This window comes from Schistosoma haematobium, chromosome 2 (genome assembly GCF_000699445.3).
Source record: "Schistosoma haematobium chromosome 2, whole genome shotgun sequence".
In the NCBI taxonomy this organism is placed as follows: domain Eukaryota; kingdom Metazoa; phylum Platyhelminthes; class Trematoda; order Strigeidida; family Schistosomatidae; genus Schistosoma; species Schistosoma haematobium.
The window spans coordinates 1,682,617-1,707,819 of record NC_067197.1 but is presented as its reverse complement, the minus strand read 5'-3'; the positions used below and the strand labels follow the sequence as shown (position 1 = coordinate 1,707,819).

General features: G+C 34.5%; 1 protein-coding gene across 1 annotated transcript in view; it reads left to right on the top strand.

Moving 5' to 3' along the window:
- The window catches only part of MS3_00006013 (uncharacterized protein), an 80,457-nt gene that overhangs the window by 24,494 nt on the left and 30,760 nt on the right, over positions 1–25,203 (top strand). Inside the window, exon 2 of the mRNA XM_051214103.1 lies at positions 22,825–23,012. Within this exon, the coding sequence (XP_051067232.1) occupies positions 22,825–23,012 (188 nt within the window). The remainder of the gene's footprint in view (positions 1–22,824; positions 23,013–25,203) is intronic.

Below are 25,203 nucleotides of genomic sequence, written 5' to 3'. Positions count from 1 at the left end.
TAGAACTCCAGAAAATACCTCTTGGAGACTGTCACTAGTAAGCGTTTCATTTTATTAGATACTTTAATCTGTTTATTCGAACTAAATTTATTTTATTATTATTACCTAGACAGAAATAAAACCTGTTAAATTTTCTCATACAATACTACTATTTAAAAATAAGTAGATTATGTCAACAATATTCACACTATGTGTTTCTATCACGATTTACACTATAGACACATTACATAATAGATAATAATGAATATACATACATAGATATATCATATTTCATATTATGTAAACATATAGTTTATAATAGTAAATAGATAGAAAGTATTTCATCCATAACACTTGTAATTTTAACAATCATTTATGCATAATCAATAGTTGAGATCATGAGTCAGTTGGAGCTAGATCACCATGGAAAACCTGGAATCAGCTGAGGTCCGTTTCATCTCATTGTGAGACACCTCAGTGGTGCAAATCTATGATCCCGCTCCAAGCGAGATTCGATCCCAAGACCTTTCATATTCACATTCACAATTCAATTGGATTGTTTATCTCCAATAGATAAAGAAAGAGAGAGAAAAGAGGTGATTTCTGTAAGACATTTGATGAATAAGAGTGAAGGGGATAGTCTAATTTCCAATGAAGTGAAATGAGATAGTATAAGTTAATGTTTCATTGAAACTATCAAGTTCAACTTTGGAACTGATACTTATAAACTCGTTCAGTTTGTATTGATTATTTAAATCTTACCATTGATGTTTAGAACTGTAATTTATCAGTCTGTTTTCTACATATATGTATCTGGTGCCTCGGAATTGTTTAAAGTCACAAGGATTGTAAGTGGAGATAGATGGTAGCTAATAGTGAAATCCATGACGCGTGTTTTTTCTTGCTATTTGATATTCGCCGGAGTGAACATCAACTCTGGGATGTAGGTATATCCAACTGACGAGTGCCAACTAGGACAAAACGCACTTCCTGGATTCAACTGCTATTCACCATCCATCTCTGCTTATGAAAAAAGTTAATTTAGTTAAACAAGAAGGTTGTGTATTTTGTTTTCATTTGACACTTATTAGTGGGCATCCAAGACCTTGAATTTTTCAGATGAAGCAATCGTCCAATTCTTACTAGTTTAAAAAAAGTTCACCAGCTGATGTCAGATCTTAATAAACATTACTCATTATATGAAATGAATTGATGAAGTCACATCATTAATTAGCTAACTATAATTTGTAATATTTCAATACAAGATATACTATTTCAATACTGTGGTAATTGAAAAAGATATAAAATAAACACTTACTCGACCAAATGTATCAGACGACATCGGATCCATAGCGACTTCAATTGATAGACTGTCAGCAGAATGACTCAGCTGATCAATTAGTTTGTTTACAATTCTGTTAACAGAAATTTCAGTTCGTATTTTCCGTTTCTAAATTTTACTTGACAAATAGAAAACTTTTAATAGTTGAATTCATGAGTTAATTGAAGGTAGACCATCATGGAAAATCTAGAACGACTAGTGCTTTCAGGTTTTCCATAGTGATCTAGCTACAACTGACTCATGTTTTAAACTATTGAAATTACAATGATATACACAAAAACCCCTTCTCTGATTATAATTATCATATGCTCACTAGTGACTGATTTCAAGAGATATTTCCTGGAGTTTTAGTGAGTAAGCAGTGATGAGTGGAGTTCAAATGAGTCTGTTGTGAGATAGCAACTCACTGAAGACAATGGAGGATGTGTTGGTCAATTTCGTGAATTGGTTGAAGTTAGACACTGAAACCTTTGGTTGCCAGCCGACTCAGTGGTCTAGAGGTTAAGTGTTTGAGCGCGAGACCGATAGGTCCCGTGTTCGAGTCATTTTGCTTCAGGATTATGTATGCACAGTGCTGAGGAGTCTGACAATAGGACGAAACTATCGTCCAGTGCTTCTAGGTTTTCCATAGTCATCTAGCTTCAATTGACTCATGAACACAACTATTAAGATGAAAGGCACTAAACATTATTATGGAATTATAAAATGTGTTTTTATAGGCAGAGATGTATAGTGGCCAGTACTGGAATTCAAGATGGGCGTTTCTTTCTATCAAGGACTCATAATTTGGATATAATTGCATCCCAGATTTTATGTTCATTCTGAGACTCAAACCTAGTACCATCCACTTTAAACATCGTCACGTTATTCAATTAGTTGATCAATTGCAATCCTAAAAATCGATGGGAAGATTTAAACAACCAATACAAGATGAAAGTGTTTTGTATGTTTAATGGTGAAAATTCACTTATGATCAGTTGGCATGAACAAGGGGTAATGAGAATACGTTTGTTCTTTTAGTCTATTCAGAAATTTGTAAAACCGAATATTAACCGTTCGCTTATCTTTTCTCCCCTTTAAATTTTAATTTGTACAAATACATCTAAGTGGTTCAGGGAAGTCGATAGAAAGTCATGGTTGACTAATAGCCCATGTTAGTTAGCGATCAATTTTCTTTTAGAAATCTTGATGAACTAGATACTCTTGAAATTCAGCTAATGACATTACCACTAAGCCGTTCATGTCTCGACTGACCACTATTTCTACAGAATAGTCACTGAGTAACTGGTGTCTTGTTTGCCAACTCTTCATTTTCAACAAAAATAAAACCTAGATCAGCACTGCCTCCAACTATGTAGTATCTAGACATTGTACAGAATATTACGAGTCATCTAGACTGTTATACACGTTGTAGCTTGGTAGACAGGACTAGATGAGTGCAATATTATTCATTAAGTAGAGACCAATCAGTGAATATACGCAGGATTTTTTGTTGCTAAAATGTTTAGTATGTTGCTAAGATAATGAAAAGTATTAGAATAAAGGTTTCTAATGGTAACCAAAAGTAAATCCTACTGTTTTTTTTGGCTTAACAACATGTTGAATATCCGAAAGTAGGCTTATTTTTACTTATATGATTATAAGTGCCTTCTGATTTGAATCAGGCAGAATAAGTCACGAAGGCGTAATCACCATAATAGGCTATATACATTCAATCATTCATACTCCATTTTATTCATGGTAAATCATAAAAATGTCAAGTAAACGCCCTGAAGGGTTAGTTCTTCTATGTTAAGACTAAGTAATCGTAAGATTAACATATATTAACTTGATAATTTTGTTCTGCAATGAAACAAATCCGGTAAGGACTTTATTACCAATCTTTTTGATGATGAGTAGAGAACTTTAGAACAATATCTGGAAAGTACGCCTACAACGTGTAAAAAGAAAGAAGCATTGTAATGTGATATATACCCGAATAGTTTACTGCAAAGATCATACGTGTTTACCATTTAGCTATCCAACCAATAAATGATTCACTGTATACTAACTATTACAGTAAAGTATTATTCAGTATTCTATGCTTCATTCACTACATTATTCAATCTTTCATAGACTGTTCTGTCGTAGATATCAATCCCAATGTTGAACTTGATAGTATCACATATACTGAACATTTCGTAAGAAGTTAATAATAAATATATATTCTTTACGATATCTTAATTAATAGAAAATGGTATTTCTGATGTTTCGTAACTTGACTTGAGCCACTTCGTCAGAGTAACTAACTAACTAACCGAAATCAGTCACTTTCTTTCGACTATTTATTCACTTTAAAGAAACGGATTACATTGTCGTACTTTTAAAATTCTTAACAGTTTTGTTACCCAGTCGAATGATTTTTGTGATAGTGGAGAAGATTTGTAGCTCAGGTCGATGATTTTGATGGAATTTCGTTCGCTGAGCTGGATAGTTTGGTTGTGAAGCTTTCATCGTTCCTCTAAACGACGTCATCAGCACAAACTTCATGTGAAAGTGAAGTGTACGAATTTCATAATCTGTGGTTCATAGCAACAAGAACCAATCAACATTGAGGTCTATAGGACAAGCTGTAAACCACAAGTGAAGACATTTGAACACTTCACTTCTACCTGAAGTTTGTACTGCGGATGATGTCGTCAAGAAGAACAATGAAAGCTCCACGACCAAACCATTGAGCTCAGAGAACAAAACTCCATCGGAATAATTCTTGTATTTGGGATTTTTAACTTCTATCTATTTGTAATACTATCCAACCTCTATCTAATGTTACTGGTAATATCTTTCTTATATCCGATATTGATTAATTTCTATATTGATTGCAGCTTCTCACTAGAATATTAGAATTTGTTGTAATCATTGTTAATTACCATAGAGAATATCATCATATATGTATGTTTTTCAATATTTTTTCTAATGAAGGTCACTTCATAATATGGCTGTGAACTAACTTTTGAAAATGAATAAAATATTTTTTAGATTAAGATCATGAACCGATTGATATGAGATCACTAATGAAAACCTGAAAGCACTGAACAACCGTTTCGTCCCATTGTAGGACTCCTCAGCAGTATGCATCCAAGATCCCGTCTCGCGGGGTTCGAACCCAGGAATTTCAGTATCGTGAGTGAACGCTTAACCACATATAGGACGAAATGGCCATTCAGTGTTTCCAGATTTTCCATGGTAGTCTAACATCAATTGGTTCATGATCTCAATCACTAACTTAATAATCTCTACAACCCTTATACTGATAATAAAATAATTCTTCTAAGGAATATGAATATAGAGATTATCATCATATATGTAGAATGAAAGTTATGCAATCAACGGAATGTTCGTTTGTTTTTGTTATGAACATAAAGTCTTAATGGATGTCGGAATTCCAAGACAAAATGAGATTTAAAAAAAGAAACCCATTTCATGTTAAATGATTAATGTTAATTATAAACAGATAGATAATCTTAAGAATTTCTTCACTTTTCCATGTGATCTCCATAGGTTTCGTTCATTTTTTTCTTTCTATTTTTTCTTTTTTACTTTTAAAGTATTTTTAACCAAGTTTTTATTTGTGGGATAGTAACTAGCAAACTTAGATGATGATGATGATGATGATGATGAAGGGGGAGGAGAAGAAGGTATATTTTGTTAACTTACCAATAATCATGTAGGAGTGTAATGTAGGTATAAGCTTAAAATAACTTCGATGAAGTATAGTCAGTGATTAGTCAATTAGAAAATAACCTTTCGAAATGGATAGTCTATGAGGAGAGCAATAACATCATCAATGGATCGTTTGAAGTTGTCTAAAGATTATTCTGTTTGTAAATTGAAAACAAAAACACAATGAAATACAAATTTATTCATTTAGTGGTATGTTTATTTATTTAAAGTCATAAATATTGGTACAAAAGGGGTACCGAATACATATGTGTCACACAAGTCACTTGATTTGTGTGAGGGCCGTGATACTGCCGGGGTGTCCAAACTGAAGTAGGTGGTTCTCTTAGGCAGCCACACCCAGAGCCTTTGATCTAAAGGTTTAATCCACAAGACAGTGGAGTAACGTAAGCAGATTTAGTTCCATGGTAGTCGGTGACCAACAATTGGTTCATATGCCATTTGTTCCTTCAAAATACTAGAGCCCATGTGCAATATTGGTTTGGAATCGGGGTTTTCCAACTGCCCTAGGTGGACTCTTCATATCCACCAACCCGGTTTAAGCTCCGGACATTTAATTTTTTGTCCTCTCAAGTTCGTAAACAACAGCGGTGGTGCGAATAGGCAGTGAGTAGGACTTCGCCGACAATGGCTGTATACGCGTGTCCATATGAGAGCATTTGGAGAGGGAGAGTTGACTCTTTCCACCTTCGACCGTATAGGGTATTTGGAGGTTGTAGAGATATAGAACATTCTTCTGCTTTTTAAATTCTTATAAAAACCCAAACATATTTTCAAGGGTTCCTATATATTTTCTCTAGTCAGGGTTTAGACTTAAGTACTTTTATCGATATTCATAGTGAAGTTTAAAGTACAAATGGACACAAGCACATCGTTAACAAATAAGTAAGGTTATGCAGATAGTACTTTATATTTAATGAAATATAATGTAAGATAGTTGAACACTATCAACAGGAGGTCTTTGATGTAAGATTATCATTAATTGATTAGTTATTAGTAAAGTATATATGTGCAACCTTAAGGGTAGTAATCTTATTTATCCCAGTGAACAGTCAGATGCGTTCCTTATTGTTTATTCAAGTTGGTTTCCAGTAGCAACAAGCGTTTTATGCACTGATGATCGATGATTAACACTGTTTATTATACAGTGCTGGGGCTAGTTTCCACTATTCTGTGGCTTCAATCTCACAGTGAATCGATAATCTTGAAAAGGGTATATATTTGTACATAAAGATGCTATATTTGAGTCTAAATGATAATCAAAGTTGTACAAATATTCTTACTTGAGATAAAGCAAGAATAAACTCACATATCCATAAGAATTCAATGATTACCTTATATATCTCGGTTCGAAAAGTGTTCTAATTGAGTAAAACCAACTCAGGTACATTTTAAAATATCCACATAACAGATTTACTTTGATTAAACAGATAATGGAAATCAGGAAGTACTGGATAATTATTTGGTTGAAGTAATGGACTCTTTATGAGTGCACATTTACAAATCTATCTCATGCTCAATATGGATGAACTCCATTGGTTAGCGCTTCTCAGAAGAACTTTTGGAATCACTTCGCAAATAAAGTCATTATTACGCACATAAAAACTGTCATCGAAGTGTTAATTTTGTCTAAATAAAATCAGTTCTTGATGCAGAGCTTCGAAGTGAGCAGTCTCTGTAGCCTCCTATAATAACAAACATATATGCTTTTGGAATATCAAATAATTATGGTTCGAGTCTTAAAAGTCAAGAAATCTAGAGTTCGACTAGTCTATTGACTGATTAAGATTATTTATACAGTAATTAATACAATACACTGAGCCGGCACCCAACGGTGTTTATAACTAACTTCAACTGATCCAAAAAATTGACCAACATATCCGCCATTATCTTCAGTGAGCTATTATCTCGCAACGGACCCGTTTGAACTCCACTGATCACCGCTTCTTACTAGAACTCAAGGAAATACCTCTTGAAACTAGTCACTAATGATCATATGATGATTATAATCAGAGAAGGGGTTTTTGCGTATATTATAGTAATTTCAATAGTTTAAAACATGAGTCAATGGTAGCTAGACCACCATGGAAACCCTGGCAACACTGGACGCCGGTTTCGTCCCATTTTTGGACTCCTCAGCAATACGTATCCATGATACCGCCTCGCAAGATTCAAACACAAAACCTATCAGTCTTGAGCCACATGTCCATCATTGTCTTCAGTGGGTTACTATCTCACAACAGACCCGGCCGTCCAGTGCTTCCAGGTTTTCCATGGTGGTCTAGCTTCAAGGGACTCATGATCTCAACTATTGAAATTACTATAATATTCACGAAAACCCGTTCTGATATAAAATGATATTACACAAACAAAAATTGATCAAAAAAGCAAAACCTGAATGACTGGTTTAGATTTTACCAACCAAAATCTGTATTAAGTAAGTAATTATCCATCGTAGATTAAATACAAACATTGTATTACGTAATCATACATAGACGTAGATATGAGCGGAAGTTGTTCATCATAAATGTAACATTTTGTATTAACATGTATATGTATGTGTGACTGAACTATCATTATGAATGATTTCATTTGGCATGTAATATGAAATATCCAACAAAGTATCATTCTTCACTCCACTCCTGTTTATGTTTGTTTGGTACCAATGTCATTCATTATTATAATAATGGCAAGATCCCTTAAGTTCACTACATAATCTAATCACCTTGAAATCAATTATATTTCATACCTTCGTCTAATATCATAATGAATTAGGTTATTGAAGTAGCTAACTGAAGTTTGTGCTGATGATATCCTTCAGAAGAACGATAAAAACTCCATGACCAAACCATCTAGTTCAAAGAACAAAACTTCATCAAAAAGTTATTGAAGTGTTAGAAATATCCACTATAGGATGAGAAACAACGTAAATACATTTTCCTTATTTACTTAATCGCCTTCAACTAACTATCTCATCTCAGTCTTATTCACTACAAATGATTATAAGTACCATTTAATCACATGCATTTAATAAAGTAATATAGACAAAGAATAAGAGAGAAAAACATGTTCAACTGTTCACTTTCAACAATAGTTCTGTGTACACTTAAGAAAATAATTTTTTAGCTAATAACCGGCTCAGTGGTCTAGTGGTTAAGTGCTCGCGTGTGGCTCAAGACTGATAGGACCTGGGTTCGAATCCCGCGAGGCGGGATCGTGGATGCTCACTGCTGGGGAGTCCCACGATGGAACGAAACGACTGTCCAGTGCTTCCAGGTTTTCCATGGTGGTCTAGCTTCAATTGACTCATGATCTCATCAATTGATAATACTTAAACATTGACATTTTTCCATACTTGAATTCTAGACATAAACAACAAGATAAAAATATGAAAAGGAAATTTACTTCTAAACTGATTTGAATTATTAAAAACAAAACAGTAAGAGTATCTAAGGTTATTGGGGACCTTGAAATTATTGACACTTTTGGAAATATTTAAGTATCATCAATAAACTTTGTACATTACGATCAATGAGATTATGCAAGTGTTCTTTCAGAATAAAATTAACCGACGGTTTGATTATCATTTAAAAATGAATCAATAGCTACATTGAAATGACATTGTGGTTTTAAAGCCACCTTCAGCTGATGAGTAGAAACATCTTTTTAATATTTGAATTCATGAGTCAATTGAAGCTAGACAAACATGGAAAACCTAAAAACACTGGACGGTCGTTTTGTCCTATTGTGAGAATCCTCAGTAATGCGCATTCATAATCCTGCCGCGAGAGATTTGAACCCAGGACATATCATTTTTGCACGCTAACGCTTAACCTCAAGATCACTGAGCTTGCGTCCAATGGTGGTCTAGAGGTTAAGAGCTTGGACGCGAGACCTATAGGTCCTGGGTTCGAATCTTTCAGGGTGAGGTCGTGAATGAGCAGTGCTAAGGAGTCCCAAAATAGAACAAAACAGTCGTCCAGTCCTTCCAAGTTTTCAATGGTGGTATAGCTTCAATTGATTCAAGAATTCAACTATTAAATTTACTATAATATCCACAAAACCCCTCTTTTATTATGATGAGTAGAGAGCCTGTTTAAATAGAGAATTTTTCTCATTAAAAGTAGTAGTATTAGTATTAGTAGTAGTAGTAGTAGTGTGAGTAGTAGTATTAGTAGTAGTAGTAGTAGTGGTAGTAGTATTAGTATTAGGATTAGTATTGGTATTATTATTATTAGTAGTAGTAGTAGTAGTAGCAGTAGTTTCCAAGGCTTATTATCGATCTTCTGATTTCATTACATAACCTCAATGACTTACATGCGAAATTATCCACCCTAAAGATATTTTTTTCTAAATTTCCTTCATATTTGTAAACAGTTTTATAGGAAACTGATCATCCCCTAAAAACATAATTAGAATTTGTTTAAGATTTACCTCAATGAAGTTGCGTAAGTCAACAAAATGGAGAAGTTCTATGTAAAACGTCTTGTTAATTTTAACATTCTTACTTAACCAGTACAATGAATCAATGATAAGGTGATTTCTTCAACTTTACTGTAAACAAAGTGAGCTGGGATCGTGGGTGAACACTGCTGAAGTGTCTCACAATAGAACGAAATGGCCGTTCAGTGCTTCCACGTTTTTCATGGTGGTCTAGCTTCAATCGACTCATGAATTCAACTATTAAAGTGAATTTAGACAGATAATTCACTGATTTACGTGTTAAAATTGTTATACCTAGAAAGAAGTAGTTCACAGCCATTTTCACTTTGTAAATGGCATGAAAGAATTTTTCATAAGAGTTTTAAACTGCTAGGATTTTCATATCATGTAAGATAAAATTCATTCATCCTTGAATTTTGTATCAAAACTAGTGTGTAGTTTTCTCAAGTCTGATTGGCTCGTTTATATGTTGTAGTTTCACAAGCAAAATATCATGATTGATTGGACTTAGACGTGTGCATCATTCGATCCTGCCTCAGTGGTCTAGAGTTTAAGTGTTCGTACTCGAGATCAGAGTTCTTGGGTTATTTTCACTATAGTGAGGTCCTAGGTGATCACTGAAACAACTGTTGACTGTTTCCTGGTTTTCAAAAGTAATCTAGCTAAGATGAGTCCACGATTTAGAATATAAAATTCTATAATATCCACAAGCTCCTTTATACCAGTAATATAGAATTACTGATAATAAGCAGTATAGTGTTGTGAAGATTATTGAATTTAGATGGATATTATGAATGGATCAATGTTAGACCACTATTAAAAAATTGAAAGCACTGGGCGGCCGTTTCGTCCCGGCATGGGACATCTCAGTAGTGTGCATCCACGACCCCGCACTAGAAGGACTTGAACCCACGACCTTCGATCCCAAACACGTACGCTTAACCTCTAGGCTGCTGGGCTGGCATTCAACGGTGTTAATGACTAACTTCAACCAATCCACAATATTGTGCGACTGTCTATCATTGTCTTCAGTGAGTAACTACCTCACAACAGACCCAGTCGAACCCCACTAGACCTGACTTCTCACTAGAACTCCAGGAAATTCATCTTGAAGCTAGTCACTAGTGAGTACATGATAAACTCAACAATCTCCACAACCCTATACTGATAATTATCATGTGTTTACTAGCTTTAAGATGGATTTCCTGGAGTTCTAATGAGTTATGTCTAATCATTTTAAAAGTTGTCGTTCTTATTTATCAGTTATGACTTTCTATTTATCTTTAACTGATAAGTTTTTCTATTAGTGATTACCTTACGACTTTGCTTTCGAACTTACATTTCATGTCTCCTAGATGATCAGGTTAATTTAGAGTGTTTGTATTACATTTTTTCTGCATTCATGAATTCTAATGTCACTCCATCTTACTCTACCATGACGATGAAAAAAATTCATTCATCACTGGGGGGGGGTTGTTAGACGAATAGGAAGTATTTCCACTTGAATCTTATAGTATTTATAATGATTGTGGTATGTAAACTTTTTGTAAATGTCCATGTGTATATGATGTGTGATGAATAAACACTATTGAATTACTTACTTACTTACACCTGTTACTCCCAATGGAACACAGGCCGCCGATCAGTATTCTCCAACACACTCTGTCCTTCATCTTCATTTCTAGTTCTATCCAATTGTTGTTTATTCTTCTCATGTCTGTCTATCTCCATTTCTCAGCGTAATGTGTTCTTTGATCTTCCTCTTCTTCTTTGGCATTCAGAATTCCATGTGAGGGCTTGTTTAGTGACGCATTTAGGTGCTTTCCTTAATGTATGTCTTATCCACTTCTAACGCTTCTTCCTGATAAACACTATTGAATAGTTTATTCTAAATTCAGTTCAAAGTAAATTTATCTCAATAATGGTATGTTTAAGAAGTAGATAACCCAGAGACTTAAACAAACTGACGATAGGCATGATTAAGCAAGAAATTAAAGTTAATGGTTTTTAACAAATTTGTAACTGTAATCCCAATATCAACACAAAGTATTTGAATATTTTCATTGGAGAGTCAGTATTTTTTTTGTTTACAACTATGACGATTGTCATAGAAATGTACGATTAGCTAATATTTACATTCTTGAATGTGATTTCGGGCAACATAATAACTATCCATGATTGAGATTTTATGAAATAAAGCTAAAATAACCGATTACCACGATGCACAATACTGACTAGTGTTGGAAGTAAATTAGGGACAACCAAACCAAAATATAGCATCAGTGCTTGAAGTCACTAAATTCTAATCTTAGTCATGCTGGTAGATACCGACTACTTGCTTGGGGTCCGCGTGACTATCGTAACAAATGGTTGTAGACTCTGGATGACAAAACTCACAATCGATCCCAATGGAGTAGGTGTATACACTCTCTATCAGCCCATAAATTATGTGATTAAAATCGTTTCATATTATTGTTTCTATCAACTAATTCTTTCTTCCTGTACTAAATTTTCATATTATCCGGCGTTCATCTTGTTGTGTTAATGAGGTATGGCAACTTGGATCGATTCATATATGTGCCTGGTTCTACATTGTAACTGACTGCCTGACTGAAAATAACTGTTAATTGCCTTTTTTTTTTTGTTTTCATTGGTTCTGACGATGGTATCATTTTACAACAAAATTCTCTTCAAATTATATCATAATGTTCAGATATTTCAGATACATTGTTTCTGAATAAGTGTAAAGATAAACTAAAGTGTATGACAGAGAAAGAGTGAGAGAGAGGGGGAGAGAGAGAAATAAACTGAGAACAAGAAGTATAAAAGAAAATATGAGAGTTAATTTACCCATACAACACAACCTTACATTTAATAGTGAAAACACTTAACGACAACTAACAACGCATATGATAATTCACTTGTTATTGTATTACTTGAATCTTCTCATTAATGTTTAGGACTGCAATTGATCAGTCTCTTATTGGTATATGTGCATACTGTGCATATTGTCTCGATATTACCTTAATTCACAAGCTATTTGTAAGCAATGATGGATAATGGCTAGCAGTGGAATCCAGGACGCGCGTTTCGTCCTATTTGATACTCGTCGTCAGCTGGATGTACCTGCATCTCAGAGTTGATGTTCACTCTGGGACTCGAACCCAGTACCACTCGCTTCAAACGCCATCGCGTTATCCACTTAGCCACTTAGTCCTGATAGCCACCTGCTTTTGTAATGGGGTAAATATCAATTCTGGGATTCAGGTACATCCATCTGATGAGTCCCAACTAGGACGAAACGTGCATAAAACTGGATTCCACTGCTAGCCACTATTCATCGTTGCTTATAATACATAAGATAGTTTGATGAAAAGAAGTAGAAATTGATAAGAGTATGTTATATGTCTATCCTTCATAAAAAAACACTGTTACCATGCTTCTACTTTAGCTAAATTCATCCACCTTTCAAAAGTGACAATGTATGTATGGTCAATGAATTACATAGAGTTGAATAGCTAATAGGTTTTATGCTCTAATGTTCAACGTTTCTTTAATATGTTAAAATAAGATAAATTTTCTATGAAACCGCCTAATTTAATTTCATTCAATTGATTTATGGATGAGTAAACTTCTATTTACAAATGATTATGTACCATTCCTCAAGTACCCGGTCTCTCTACCTCCCTCTCTCTCTCTCTCTCTCTCTGTGTGTGTGTGTGTGTGTGTACATATAATGAAGTAGGCTATTAAAACATAAGTTGTATTGTACTTCAGAGTTTAATAATAATAAAACAGATACACTATTATCTTTTTAAATAGTATTATGAGTAATAAGGTGAATGTAAGTAGTAAAATTATTTTCATTTTACATTGATTTTCTTTTTTTGGTTATCAACAACAACCAACTTTTGTAATGTATCTTATGTACTGGACAAAATGAGAAAAAATTAATTTCATATTCATTTATATTTCCGACTGTTGTTGTTACCTTGACATGGTAGTTGTGCTTACCTATTGTGATGAACCAGTCAAGCTATATTGGCTGGAACAATCGTTCCTCAAGGTCCTATCATATCAGACAGTTCGATTGAAGAGCGATAAGACTAAAAGCAGCAATCTCAAGGTCCGAAGACGAAGTCGTACTGCTGACTATACAGAGGTGTGACGCCAGTAAGGTGTTTCCTTCAGATAATCAGCATAACAGCGATGCTGCTTCCCCACAAGGAGGGGTGGGGTTAGAAAAGGTTGACCCTAAAAATGCATACCTCGCCTTATCCCATAGATATCCGTCCTCGGCGGTAAGGTCTTAACAATTACTCAAAGAAAGGTCGTGTGTGACCGACCTCGAGCAGTTGTCTTTAGGGCGCTGTGGTCACGCTTTCAGGTCACTAAAACAACCTCTAATCCAATTTCATTTTCGAGTACATTCAGAAGAACCCTTCCACAGTGTGGGCGACCGGAAAGTGATAACTGCCCTCATACCTCTAACAGCTACTCCTAAATTCAATTATATTAATTTTAATGATTGAGATCATGAGTCAATTGAAGCTAGATCACCAATGGAAAATCAGGAAACACTGAACGGCCGTTTGTGAGATAGTTGTGAGATAGTAACTCGCTGAAGACAATGGTGGATGTGTCACTCAATTTCGTGGATTAGTTTAAGTTCGACATTAAAACCGTTGGATGCCAGCCGGTCGGCCGGTTCAGTGGTCTAGAGAATAAGCATTCGCGCGTGAGACTGATAGGTTCTGAGTTCGAATCTCGCGAGGAGAGATCATAGATACGCACCGTTGAGGAGTCTCACACTGGGACGAAACAGCCATCCAGTGCTTCCAGGTTTTACATGGTGGTGTAGTTTCAATTGACTAATGAACTCAACTTCATGAAGCTCATTAATTAAAAAAATAAACAGTTTTGGAGGTTTTTTTAATAAGAAGGTAGGACTTTTCAGTACTTCAGTAAAATAAACTAACAATAATGTTAAGAACTATCAAACTGATTTCACATATCCAATGGTATATCAGTTAGTATTTTAGATAATACAAAACGAAATCAGAGATTATGTAATTAACTTAGCAATGATATAATTGCATTATTATCTCTCTGTTTGTAAATTTTGATAAGTCTTGCGGATTGAACGCTATATTGGTCTCCTAAGCTATTCTGTAACCCCCAAGCTAGAACTATACAGCGACCTGAACACGAGAGAGAAGACTCAAATTATGCGAGAAGTAGTTTACTCCAAGGTTCATTTTAATACAGAAAATATAGGGTTTTTATAATATTTTTAAATGTCCTTGGGTTGCTAGAAGATTCTGGAATGCTACTAAACATAGTAGCAGTGTAGCAGCCAACCAATCAGAACTCCTACATGTGACGTTTCACTTCCTTGATATTTTTGGCTAAAACTTCAAGTGAACGCTAAGTGGACGAAACGTTTCTTAGTGTTTCCTGATGCTTGCTTGTCTTTTGCAAGCAATTTTCTGGATTACTCGAACAACTTTCATTGTAGGTGACTGGACTGAACATTTTCAAGTGTATTTTAGATTAATTCTCTTTAGTAGAAAACATGTATACAATTGGTTGATCATTGTATAGTGTAACCAATGCAATATTTACTCAGTATTTTAGTACTTGATTAAATTCTGTTGATCATGCTGCGATTTGTCTACTAACTGTCGTGACTCTAAGCACTCAACATCTCAATATAGCAACCTAAAGTTGACTGATTCATACTAATTCGCTCATGCAATTTCATTTTAAGAATTTGATTATCATTGAAAGACAACTCACTACTCAGTGACCAATTAATAAACAACATCTCAGTTTTATAAAATGTCAAACGCTACCAAACTAACTCAATGGTAACGTTTTAGACTAAGATTGAAATTAGTCTACGATGACGAGTTCAAAGTACAACGAAACCCAAGTTATCAGTTTCTCTTACTGACCATCTCCAATCACTTAATAGAACATAGATATATACATATTCTCTCTACACACATCTAACTATTCAAACTCAAAGCATATTATTTCGTTTGTTTAATCTTATTAGGGCAAGCATTGTACTTCATTCAATAGTATATCATTATATATAGAAGATAAACACTCCTTTCTTTAATCAATTCTATACATAAATATATAGTTCATTTGTATAGCAAATCCTTTATTATATAAGAAATTTCGTCTAAATTTAATCGAATAGTTTCAAAGTATTTGGGCATCGAGTTGATGGTTAGACATTAAAGAGGAACAATGTTGTATCTGTGAACATTTCAGCAATTGAATTTGAAATAAATTCAACGTTTCACCTAACAACCTGGTGCAAGCATTTTTCAAGAAAATTTAATCAAACATCAACATTATCGAGTATAAATAAGGTACATGGTTCTCTAAACACAATGGATCTAATGCAGATGTGAAGGCGTGGATCGGTAAAGAAAGAACAGCATATTTACAATTGAAGAACATCTGGAACTCAAAACAATTATCAAACAACATCAAAGTCAGGAGTTTCAATACAAATGTCAAAACAGTTCTACTGTATGTGGCGGAAACCTAGAGAACTACGAAAGCCATCATTCAGAAAATACAAGTGTTTATTAACAGTTATCTACACAAAATACTTCGGATCCATTGGCCAGACACTATCAGCAACAATCTACTGTAGGAGAGAACAATTCCGATTGCAGTGGAAGAAGAGACCAGGAAGAAGTGTTTGAAGTGGATAGGACACACATTGAAGAAAACATCCAACTACGTCACAAGGCAAGCCCTCACATGGAATCCTCAAGTCCAAAAAAAGAGGAAGACCAAAAAACACATTACTCAGAGAAAAAGACAGACACACATGAGAAGAATGAACAACAATTGGATAGAACTAGAAAGGAATGCTCAGGACAGAGTGTGTTGTAGAATGCTTGTCGGCGGCCTATGTTCCTTTGAGAGTAACAGGTGTAAGTAAGTAAATAGTTCTCTGGTTCATTGTATACAAAATAGGTTATCCAATCACTGTTAACAATGTTTAAATTAGGTATACAACAGACATATAGTGTGAAACGAAAAGTTTTAAGATAACCTATTCAGTATATGGTAATCCACAGAACCATGTACCTTATTTATATTCAATAATTTTGATATTTGATTTCATATTTCCTTAAAGAAATGCCTGGACTAGATTGTCCGGTGAAATAGTTGAATTGACTTCAAATTCATTCGTTGAAACTTTCACAAATACAACATTCTTCTTCTGTTTGTTTTTCTTTTATTCTCTATTTTAATCCTCCATTTCATTCAAAATAATCTAACAGTATTATTCATTTGTACTATTCATAGAGTGTTAACTATCTGTTTAATAAAATAACCAAATGTGTTGTGTACTTTGTGTTCACTTTAAGAAATAAAAGAAAATAATCACGAATTCTATAAATAAGAAATCTGAGGAATTCCTAAACACACACACACACAGTGAGTGTATGTGTGTGTGAGGGAGGGAGGGAGAGTGGAACAGTTATGTATGTTATCACGTTTTTGTTGTTGCTTATTTATCAACTTAAATGAAAGATACTACTTTGAAAAATATAAAAATGATAAAAAGTTCCCAAAGGATACTTTTCATCATTTTTCTTTTTTCATTTCCTTTTCTTCTTTGTGGAAACAATTTATTTTCCACTAAGTTATCATTAACATATATATACACATACCCATTCCCATACCCATACACACACCCACCCACACAGAAACATAAACTTGGCAACAATTGTCTCTAACTTATCTTGGTTAATATAGTAACAAAAAAATGGAATAAATTAGAATAACATTCATAAATAATAATGAAACGATGGATATTGAGAAATTACATCATGTCAAATGAATTTATCACTTTGATTTCATTGTATATCATATTGATTTATATGACGACTAAGTTATGTTTTTCTTTTTTCCTTTCTTTTCTTTCTTTTTTCTCTAAACTGTTTTGTTCTATTCAATGATGTAAATTATCATTCAAATAATGATGATTTTCATACGATATCAAGTGGGTTGTTTTTGTCTCTCTCTCTCACACACACATATATACACTCTCTTCCTTGTTTCAGTAGTAAAGTGGGTTAATTTAGAAAGACAAACAAAGAAGTAGGTAAATGTAAAACAAATCAATTTAGATGATGGCTGGAGGTAGTCGACAGGAAACCCTGGATCGGGGTTTCGTGCTACTTGCCACTCGTCAGCAAGGTGTACCTGTAATCTTGAGGGAACTGGTGCTCCCTGATGGGTTCGATCTCGTGTCACCCAGCTTCACAGTCAGAGACGTTACCACTGAGCTATCCGAGCCGCGACCAACCTCCTGTAGGACTGAGATGTAATCACAATTGATTGATCACTGGGTGGCGATCCGCCAGGGAGCACCAGTTCCCTCAAGATTACAGGTACACCTTGCTGACGAGTGCCAAGTAGCAGGAAACCCGAGTCCATGGTTTCCTGTCGACTACCTCCAACCACCATCTAATCTCAATATATAGTGCCCGCAGTGTCGAGTCACCTAGACTGGTGGCCACATTGCAACATGATCGATAGCATTCGATCTGCACTAATAAGGACTAGACACGCATGACATTGATCACCACCCAGTGATCAATCAATTGTGATTACAAATCAATTTATTTTATATAGATTTGATATATTGTAACAAAATATATAAAAAGTAACAATTAAACAATCTCAGTGGTTGTGATTATGAGTCAATTAAAGCTAGATCACCATGGAAAATTTGGAGGCATTAGTCGACCGTTTCGTTCTATTATGGGACTTCTCAACAGTGCGCATACATAATACCACTTCAAGAGATTCCAACCAAGGTTCTATCAGTCTTGCCTATGAACACTTAACCTCTAGACAACTGAACCAACTGGCCGGCCGATCGGCATACAACGGTATCAATGTTTAACTTCAACTAATCCACCAAATTCAGCGACACATCCACCATTGTCTACAATGAGTTAATATCTCACAACAGACCCAGTTGAACTCTACTAATTACTGCTTCCCACTAGAACTCCATGATATATCTCTTGAAGACAGTCACTAGTGAGCATTTGTTTATTCATATGAGAAGGTATTTTGTGGATATTATGGTAATTTCAACAGTTGAAATCATGAGTCCGTTGAAGCTAGACCACCATCTTAGATGCATACTACTGAGGAGTCCCATACTAAGATGAAACAGCCGTCCAGTACTTCCAGGTTTTTCATGTTGGTCTAGCCTCAATTGACTCATTATCTCAACTATTAAAATTACTATAATATCGACAAAAACCCTTCTCATATGAATTAGACAATCATCTAATTATGTACATATTGATGAGAGAAATTTACTGTCGTAGGCAACTTGGATATATTCAACAAATAATATCCTATCGGCTCCTATATTTTACATTGATTGGCTGCGTTGAGATGGGGGGTGGTAAAAGTGAAAAGGTGGTCAGTATATATGAGAATGCATCGAGGCTTGAAGTAAAATTATATAGCATTGATATCTAACAGAGCATCACAACTCCTCCATCGTGGTTCTAGAGATGAGTCAACTCAAGAGCTTGAAACACTACTAAAAATGTCTCACAGCAACAGTCACTTATGATTCAGATTTAGTGTGGGTTCTTTTTACATTCATAGAAGTGACAGCAGTTTCCTCCACTAGAAGAAGTCTCTCTTACTTATATTTCGTTATATATTAATTCTTTTTGCTTAGTTATTTCTTTTCTTTTGGTTGTTTTTCCTTTTCCCCTTCTATTTCTTTGTAATGTTGTCTATCTCTCTATTTGTATGTAGTATACTATTTCCGTGCTTGGATGCACCAGTAAAATTAATAAATGCATCTATTTGTTATTGGCTGACTTAAGTCTAATTACTACCGAAAACTATGGAGCACTAAACAACTGTTTTATTTCCTATCATAGGATTTCTCAACAATGAGAAAGATCAAGCTTAAAACCGACCATTTTAGTTAATAGCTAATAGACTATTGTTCAGATTATTATTTATTTACTCTGAAGAAGTAAACTTAATTAGGTCACGAAATGTCAGAAATTCAAATTTCTATTCATTGGAATTTCACAAAAATATAATTATTTTACTATTATTAACTTTATAATTAATACTCAAGTCCAATCGTAATGATGATACCTACCAAATTACTAGACCATAGGGTCATGTTTTCGTTGTATCAGCTTGCAGTTCAGAAACTGTTCTATAATACCTTGAACATATAGTTGCATTGATATTGTAACCTAGGATACTTGTGTATCGATTCACTTTGTAACACATCATATGAATACAACAAAGCAAGGAAATTACTAAGGCAAAAGGGTTAGAAATGATAGAGAATGATAGCGAATCAATGAATGCACTATAATCATCGATTTCGCACCATGTCATTCGACTTCTCTAATCAATAATTGTAAATATTATGTAGGTAACAATCAATCAAAAACATATCCCATCAGCTTATCAGAGTCAAACATTGAGTATTGAGTAAGCATATAACAGAACAGTAATATTAAGTTCACTTTCACCTTAGATTGAGATCCATAACAGAAAATCATTAAATATCAAATTGTATTGGGGGGGAATTTCGTTGAAGTTCAAAATTTCTTAGTAGTATGTAACACGTGACCACTGTTACTACGAGATAAAATTGATAAATTTCAGATTTTATACCAACTTACTTACTTACACCTGTTACTCCTCGTGAAGGAGCATAGGCCGCTCACCAGCATTCTCCATCCAACCCTGTTCTGGGCAATCCTTTTCAACTCTTTCCAGTTGTTATTCATCCTTTTTGTATTTGCTTCTATTACCCGATATAATGTGTTCTTCGACCTTCCTCTTTTTCGCTTCCCTTTAGAATTCTAAGTTGGAGCTTGCCTCGTGATGCAATTTGATGATTTGCGTAATGTATATCCTATGTCTTTTATACCAAACATTGAATATATTTCAGACCATTAGATTTTATAGTATGAATAACATGTTCATTTGGTGTCATTGATTATTACCTGTTTTATTCTTGATTTGATTTCATTCTACGGTTAATTGATAAACTTCTTTAAAAAAACTTTTCACTGAAATTACCTTGAATATTATAAGTTCATTACTACTGATTAGTACTTGTAGCAATGAAATAAACGTATAACATTCCTTAGATTTTATTAGTACATAGTATTTGATTCATTCTCCCTGCTAGTTTTCACTTCCCATAACTCGGATGATCATCATCACTGATAGATACATACTAGGTGAACAGTATAAAACTGACTATCCAACTACCACATGCTTTGATACGCGATATTGGCAGTTGTAAGATTATGCTGAAATAAAGCTAGGACCTGACAAACGTGAAGTCAAATAACTGTTCACATAAACCGTTTAGATAGGTGCAAAATGCATAATTTTGGTGTCTTGTTCTCTGAGTTGGATGGTTTGGTCGTGGAGCTTTCATCGTTCTTCTGAACGACATGATCAGCACAAACTTCAGATAGAAGTGAAGTGTTCGAATTTCTCCATATGTGTTTCACAGCTTGTCCTGTGCACCTCGATGTTGATTGGTTCTTATTGACCTTAAATTTGTCATTGTTTACTTCTTTGTTTTGGTTGTGTCTCCCATTGGTTTGATTTTTGTTCCTATATTTGTGCATAATTTTCCTGATTAGTTGGTAAATTGGATTGATTTCAATATGCTTGTTGATTGCTGATTCACCTGAGTGCCAGGCTTCTAAAAATTCTCCGGTGTTTTTGGAATTTCCTCTGTCTAAGATTTCCACATTTTTCCAATTGAATGAGTGTCCGCAGTTGTCCACGTGTATTGATATAAGTGAGGAAATATCACGGCGTTTGACTGCTAATTGATGTTCGTGTAGACGAAGCGGACGGCCCCTTCACTTCTATCTGAAGTTTGTTCCGATGATGTCGTTCAGAAGAACGATGAAAGCTCCACGACCAAATCATCCAGCTCAGAGAACAAAACTGCACCAAACTCATCCACCTGAGCTACAAATCTTCTCCACCATCTCAAAATGCATATTTACAATAACCGAACGTCGAAGATATCAGATAACATAGCTTAAAATCAACCACAATGGTGTAGATTCATTCAGTACTTGCTATCATTTAGATTTTCAGTTTTGAAATTAATGTAAATCTTCCATTCTCCTAATTCATTCATTTATTTCGATTCAGATTATCTATGCCTAGTCGGTTTCTTATTATCAGTGATATCAATATTACATGTAATACCGTTTCCACCACTTAGACATTCAACACGATAATCTTATATGATTATGCACTGCCTAATATTTGTTAGTAGTAATGGTGTGGTGTATGCTACTTATTTTGACAGATATAAGTAGTCTGTAACAGCAGTCAGAAGTAGATTACCTGTCAGAAGAAGATTGAGAAAATCGAGTTGAAAATAATAAGAATACAAACAGAGAGCCATTATAATAATAACAGAATTGAACGAATCATGAAGAATTTAAAGGACAACAGAGGGAAGATGTGCAAATAAAGTATTTAATGTATGGCTATCATACTTTATGAAATCATCCTGTAACTTTGCATGAAACGATAAATTGGTCTTTCCTCACCTGAAATCTTTGTTCACTAGATTAGTAGCATAATGAACTGAAGCATAGGTGGGAACGACCAAACTTACTCTAACCCACAACTACAAAGCTATTTGGTAAATTGTAAAGACTATACGTTCAATTCTTCATCTGAAAAATGTCCATTATTTATCTCAGACTTTATTGTTTCTTCATTTCCATACCAATTACTCTCTGTCCCAACCATCTGCTGCCAGTTTTTCCACTTTCGACGAGGTGTCACATACCACTTATATCTGTCGATATAAGTAGCATACACCACAGTTTAGTCGTAGTAGTAGTTGTTGTGTAGTAAATAAGAAGACGAGTGGGGACAAACTGCATCTTGCTTCCATTGTTTACTGTTCGATCCTTTTGTCTCTCTGCTGCCAGACATTCTGTTCATGACTAACTTCATATACTACTTATGTCAATATAAGTAGTATACACCACAGTACTAGTAGTAGTAATTGCTTGATTAACATTACCAGATAATAAATGATATCGTATTCTTTTGAATCTATGGATATTACGCTTGGAATATGTTATGATTCTGAGCCATGTTAGTGATTAATTAATGAACTACTAAGATGTCAATGAATCGTTTTTCACCTTAAAGTAAATAACACTTATTCATATCATTTACGCTTGTTTATTTTCATCTTGAGTTATCTTTTTATCCCTCTATGCATATTGATATAGTTTATTCACGAAAACGTCGTAATGTTTTAACAAAAACTCAAGAAGATGAAATAAATATGGAAAAATCTCTCATTGATAATGGAAATGAATCATTTTCAGCAGAATCTATTGAAACAGTACAGTCATCGTCATCGTCGTCATCAACTCCGAAAATTCCTGTCATACAATTTCGACGATTACAAAAAGAGGTAAGGACATTAATAAATTGCTATTGATTATGATTATTGAATCAAGTGGGTGAGTTTACTCTTTACACTCATAGACTAATCAACTGGTTCATGTACATCTTGGTTACTGTTATATCTAGAACTTATATGCTTGATATACTACGTCTAACTTGAGCACTAGAACGCTAAAGCCCTCCCAAGTCGCAAATGAGAAGACAGAAGACTAGTAAAAGGAATATTATTCCAGACGGTGTCAAATTATAGCACAAAACTCTCAGGTGTTTATAGTTTTTAGTAAAAAAAACGAAATCATCATTATAGCCATCCAATCCACACACAGGGGGTTATTAGCATTATCCAATCAGGAATCTTCATGCAGAGATTCTAGTGTATTATTCGAAAAGGTGATTGTATGAAATATCTTCGGCTCTTTCCGAGCTTCTTACAGCTTCCTCAAGTTCACTTGTGAACCGTACCCACAGTTAGACTGAATAATATTCATTATCAGTCATTGAAGACTATTAGTGATATGCATGCAAACTGGTATCAGTGGAATAGATACATTCCATTCATTATCTTTCATTATATCTGATATTGAAATGTTAGTTTAGAATTCTAAATCCTGAGAATTGTTTTCATCTTTATGTTCTACTATGCTATTCACTTACTTGTTATGTATCCTCTCACTGTCTCCATGTAATCTGATTATTTATACTGATAAATAAACTAACTGAAGTACAGCTATCTTTTTGTAATTGAAGCTTTGAATTATTTATTTATTTTATTTATTTTAACACATAGATATTGGTATAAAAGAGGCACCAAATACATATGCGCCACACAAATCTCATTTGATATATGTGAGCGTTGTGATACTGCCCAAGGGCCCAAACCGAAGCAGGTGGTTTTCTTAGGAGGCCACATCCGGAGCCTTCGACCTGAAGGTCTGATCCACAAGGCAATTTGGCCACGTAGGGAGATGCAGTCCCATGGTAGTCGGTGACCAACGATTGGTTCATACGCCATTTGTTCCTTCAGGTTACTGGAGCCCATATGGTTTGGAATGAGGGTTTTCTAACTCCCCTAGGTGAACTCTCCATATCCACCAACCCGGTTAAGGCGCTGGATACTCGCTTTTCGCCTTCTCAATTTCGTAAACAACAGTAATGCCATAAGAAGGCAGTGAGTAGAACTTCGCTGGCAGAGTCTATATACACGTGGCTATGTGAGAGCATTTCGAGAGGGAGAGCAGACTCTGCACACTCTCGACCGTACCAGGGCATTTGAGGGCTATGTACAGTTGTCGTTTTGTAATTGAGGCTTTGAATTACCTTAATTATGTACATGACTTAATGATTTTACCCATTTACTTTAAACTGTCAGCTTAATTCATTCAAAATGATAGTTAACATATTTCGATTATTTAAAACATCACAATCTAGTTCGTATTTAAACTGAGTCTTGTTTCTTTTTCTTCTCGTCACCAAGAAAATAACACAGTACAGTCTAGTACAGTACAGTACATTAGACAATTATTTTGGTGTGAAATGTATGATTTTTGATAATGTTATATAAAGTTCCTGTCAATCAGTTCATCAATCTTTACTAATGAGAATATCAAGATCTATGTATTCAATCAAATACATATATAAGTTTCGCGTTAATTGGCTCTCGGTAGTGAACTATATCTCTAATGCTGAGAGGGAAAAGATTAGCTATAGGGTTCACTTAGTGATATATTAACAAACATAACCATTAAGGTATTTGGGTTACAGTTATAGTTTTGTGGAATTGTGTTGTAACTAATGTTATATTTTTCGGATTCTATTGATTATATGACATGGGCTTATATCTCATAGAATAGCGTCAGTTTCTTCAACTTAGCAACTGTACTTAATCAGCTAGCATGTAACTTATATCTAGAGTTCGTTGGTAGTTACTATCAACCACACAGCATAAAACAGCACAATGTTCTATCTTATTACTTTAATTAAACAGTGAAAAAGTTTTATAATTTTACTAAATAATAATAATTATTCTTTTTGTCTAAAAAAATAAAAATACTTATTTCGAATATCGCTAGGCGGAATCGTGGATACGCACTGCTGAAGAGTCCCACACTGGGATGAAACCATTATCCAGTGCTTCCAGGTTTTCATGGTGGTCTAGCTGCAATTGATTCATGATTTCAACTGTTGAAATTACTAGAATA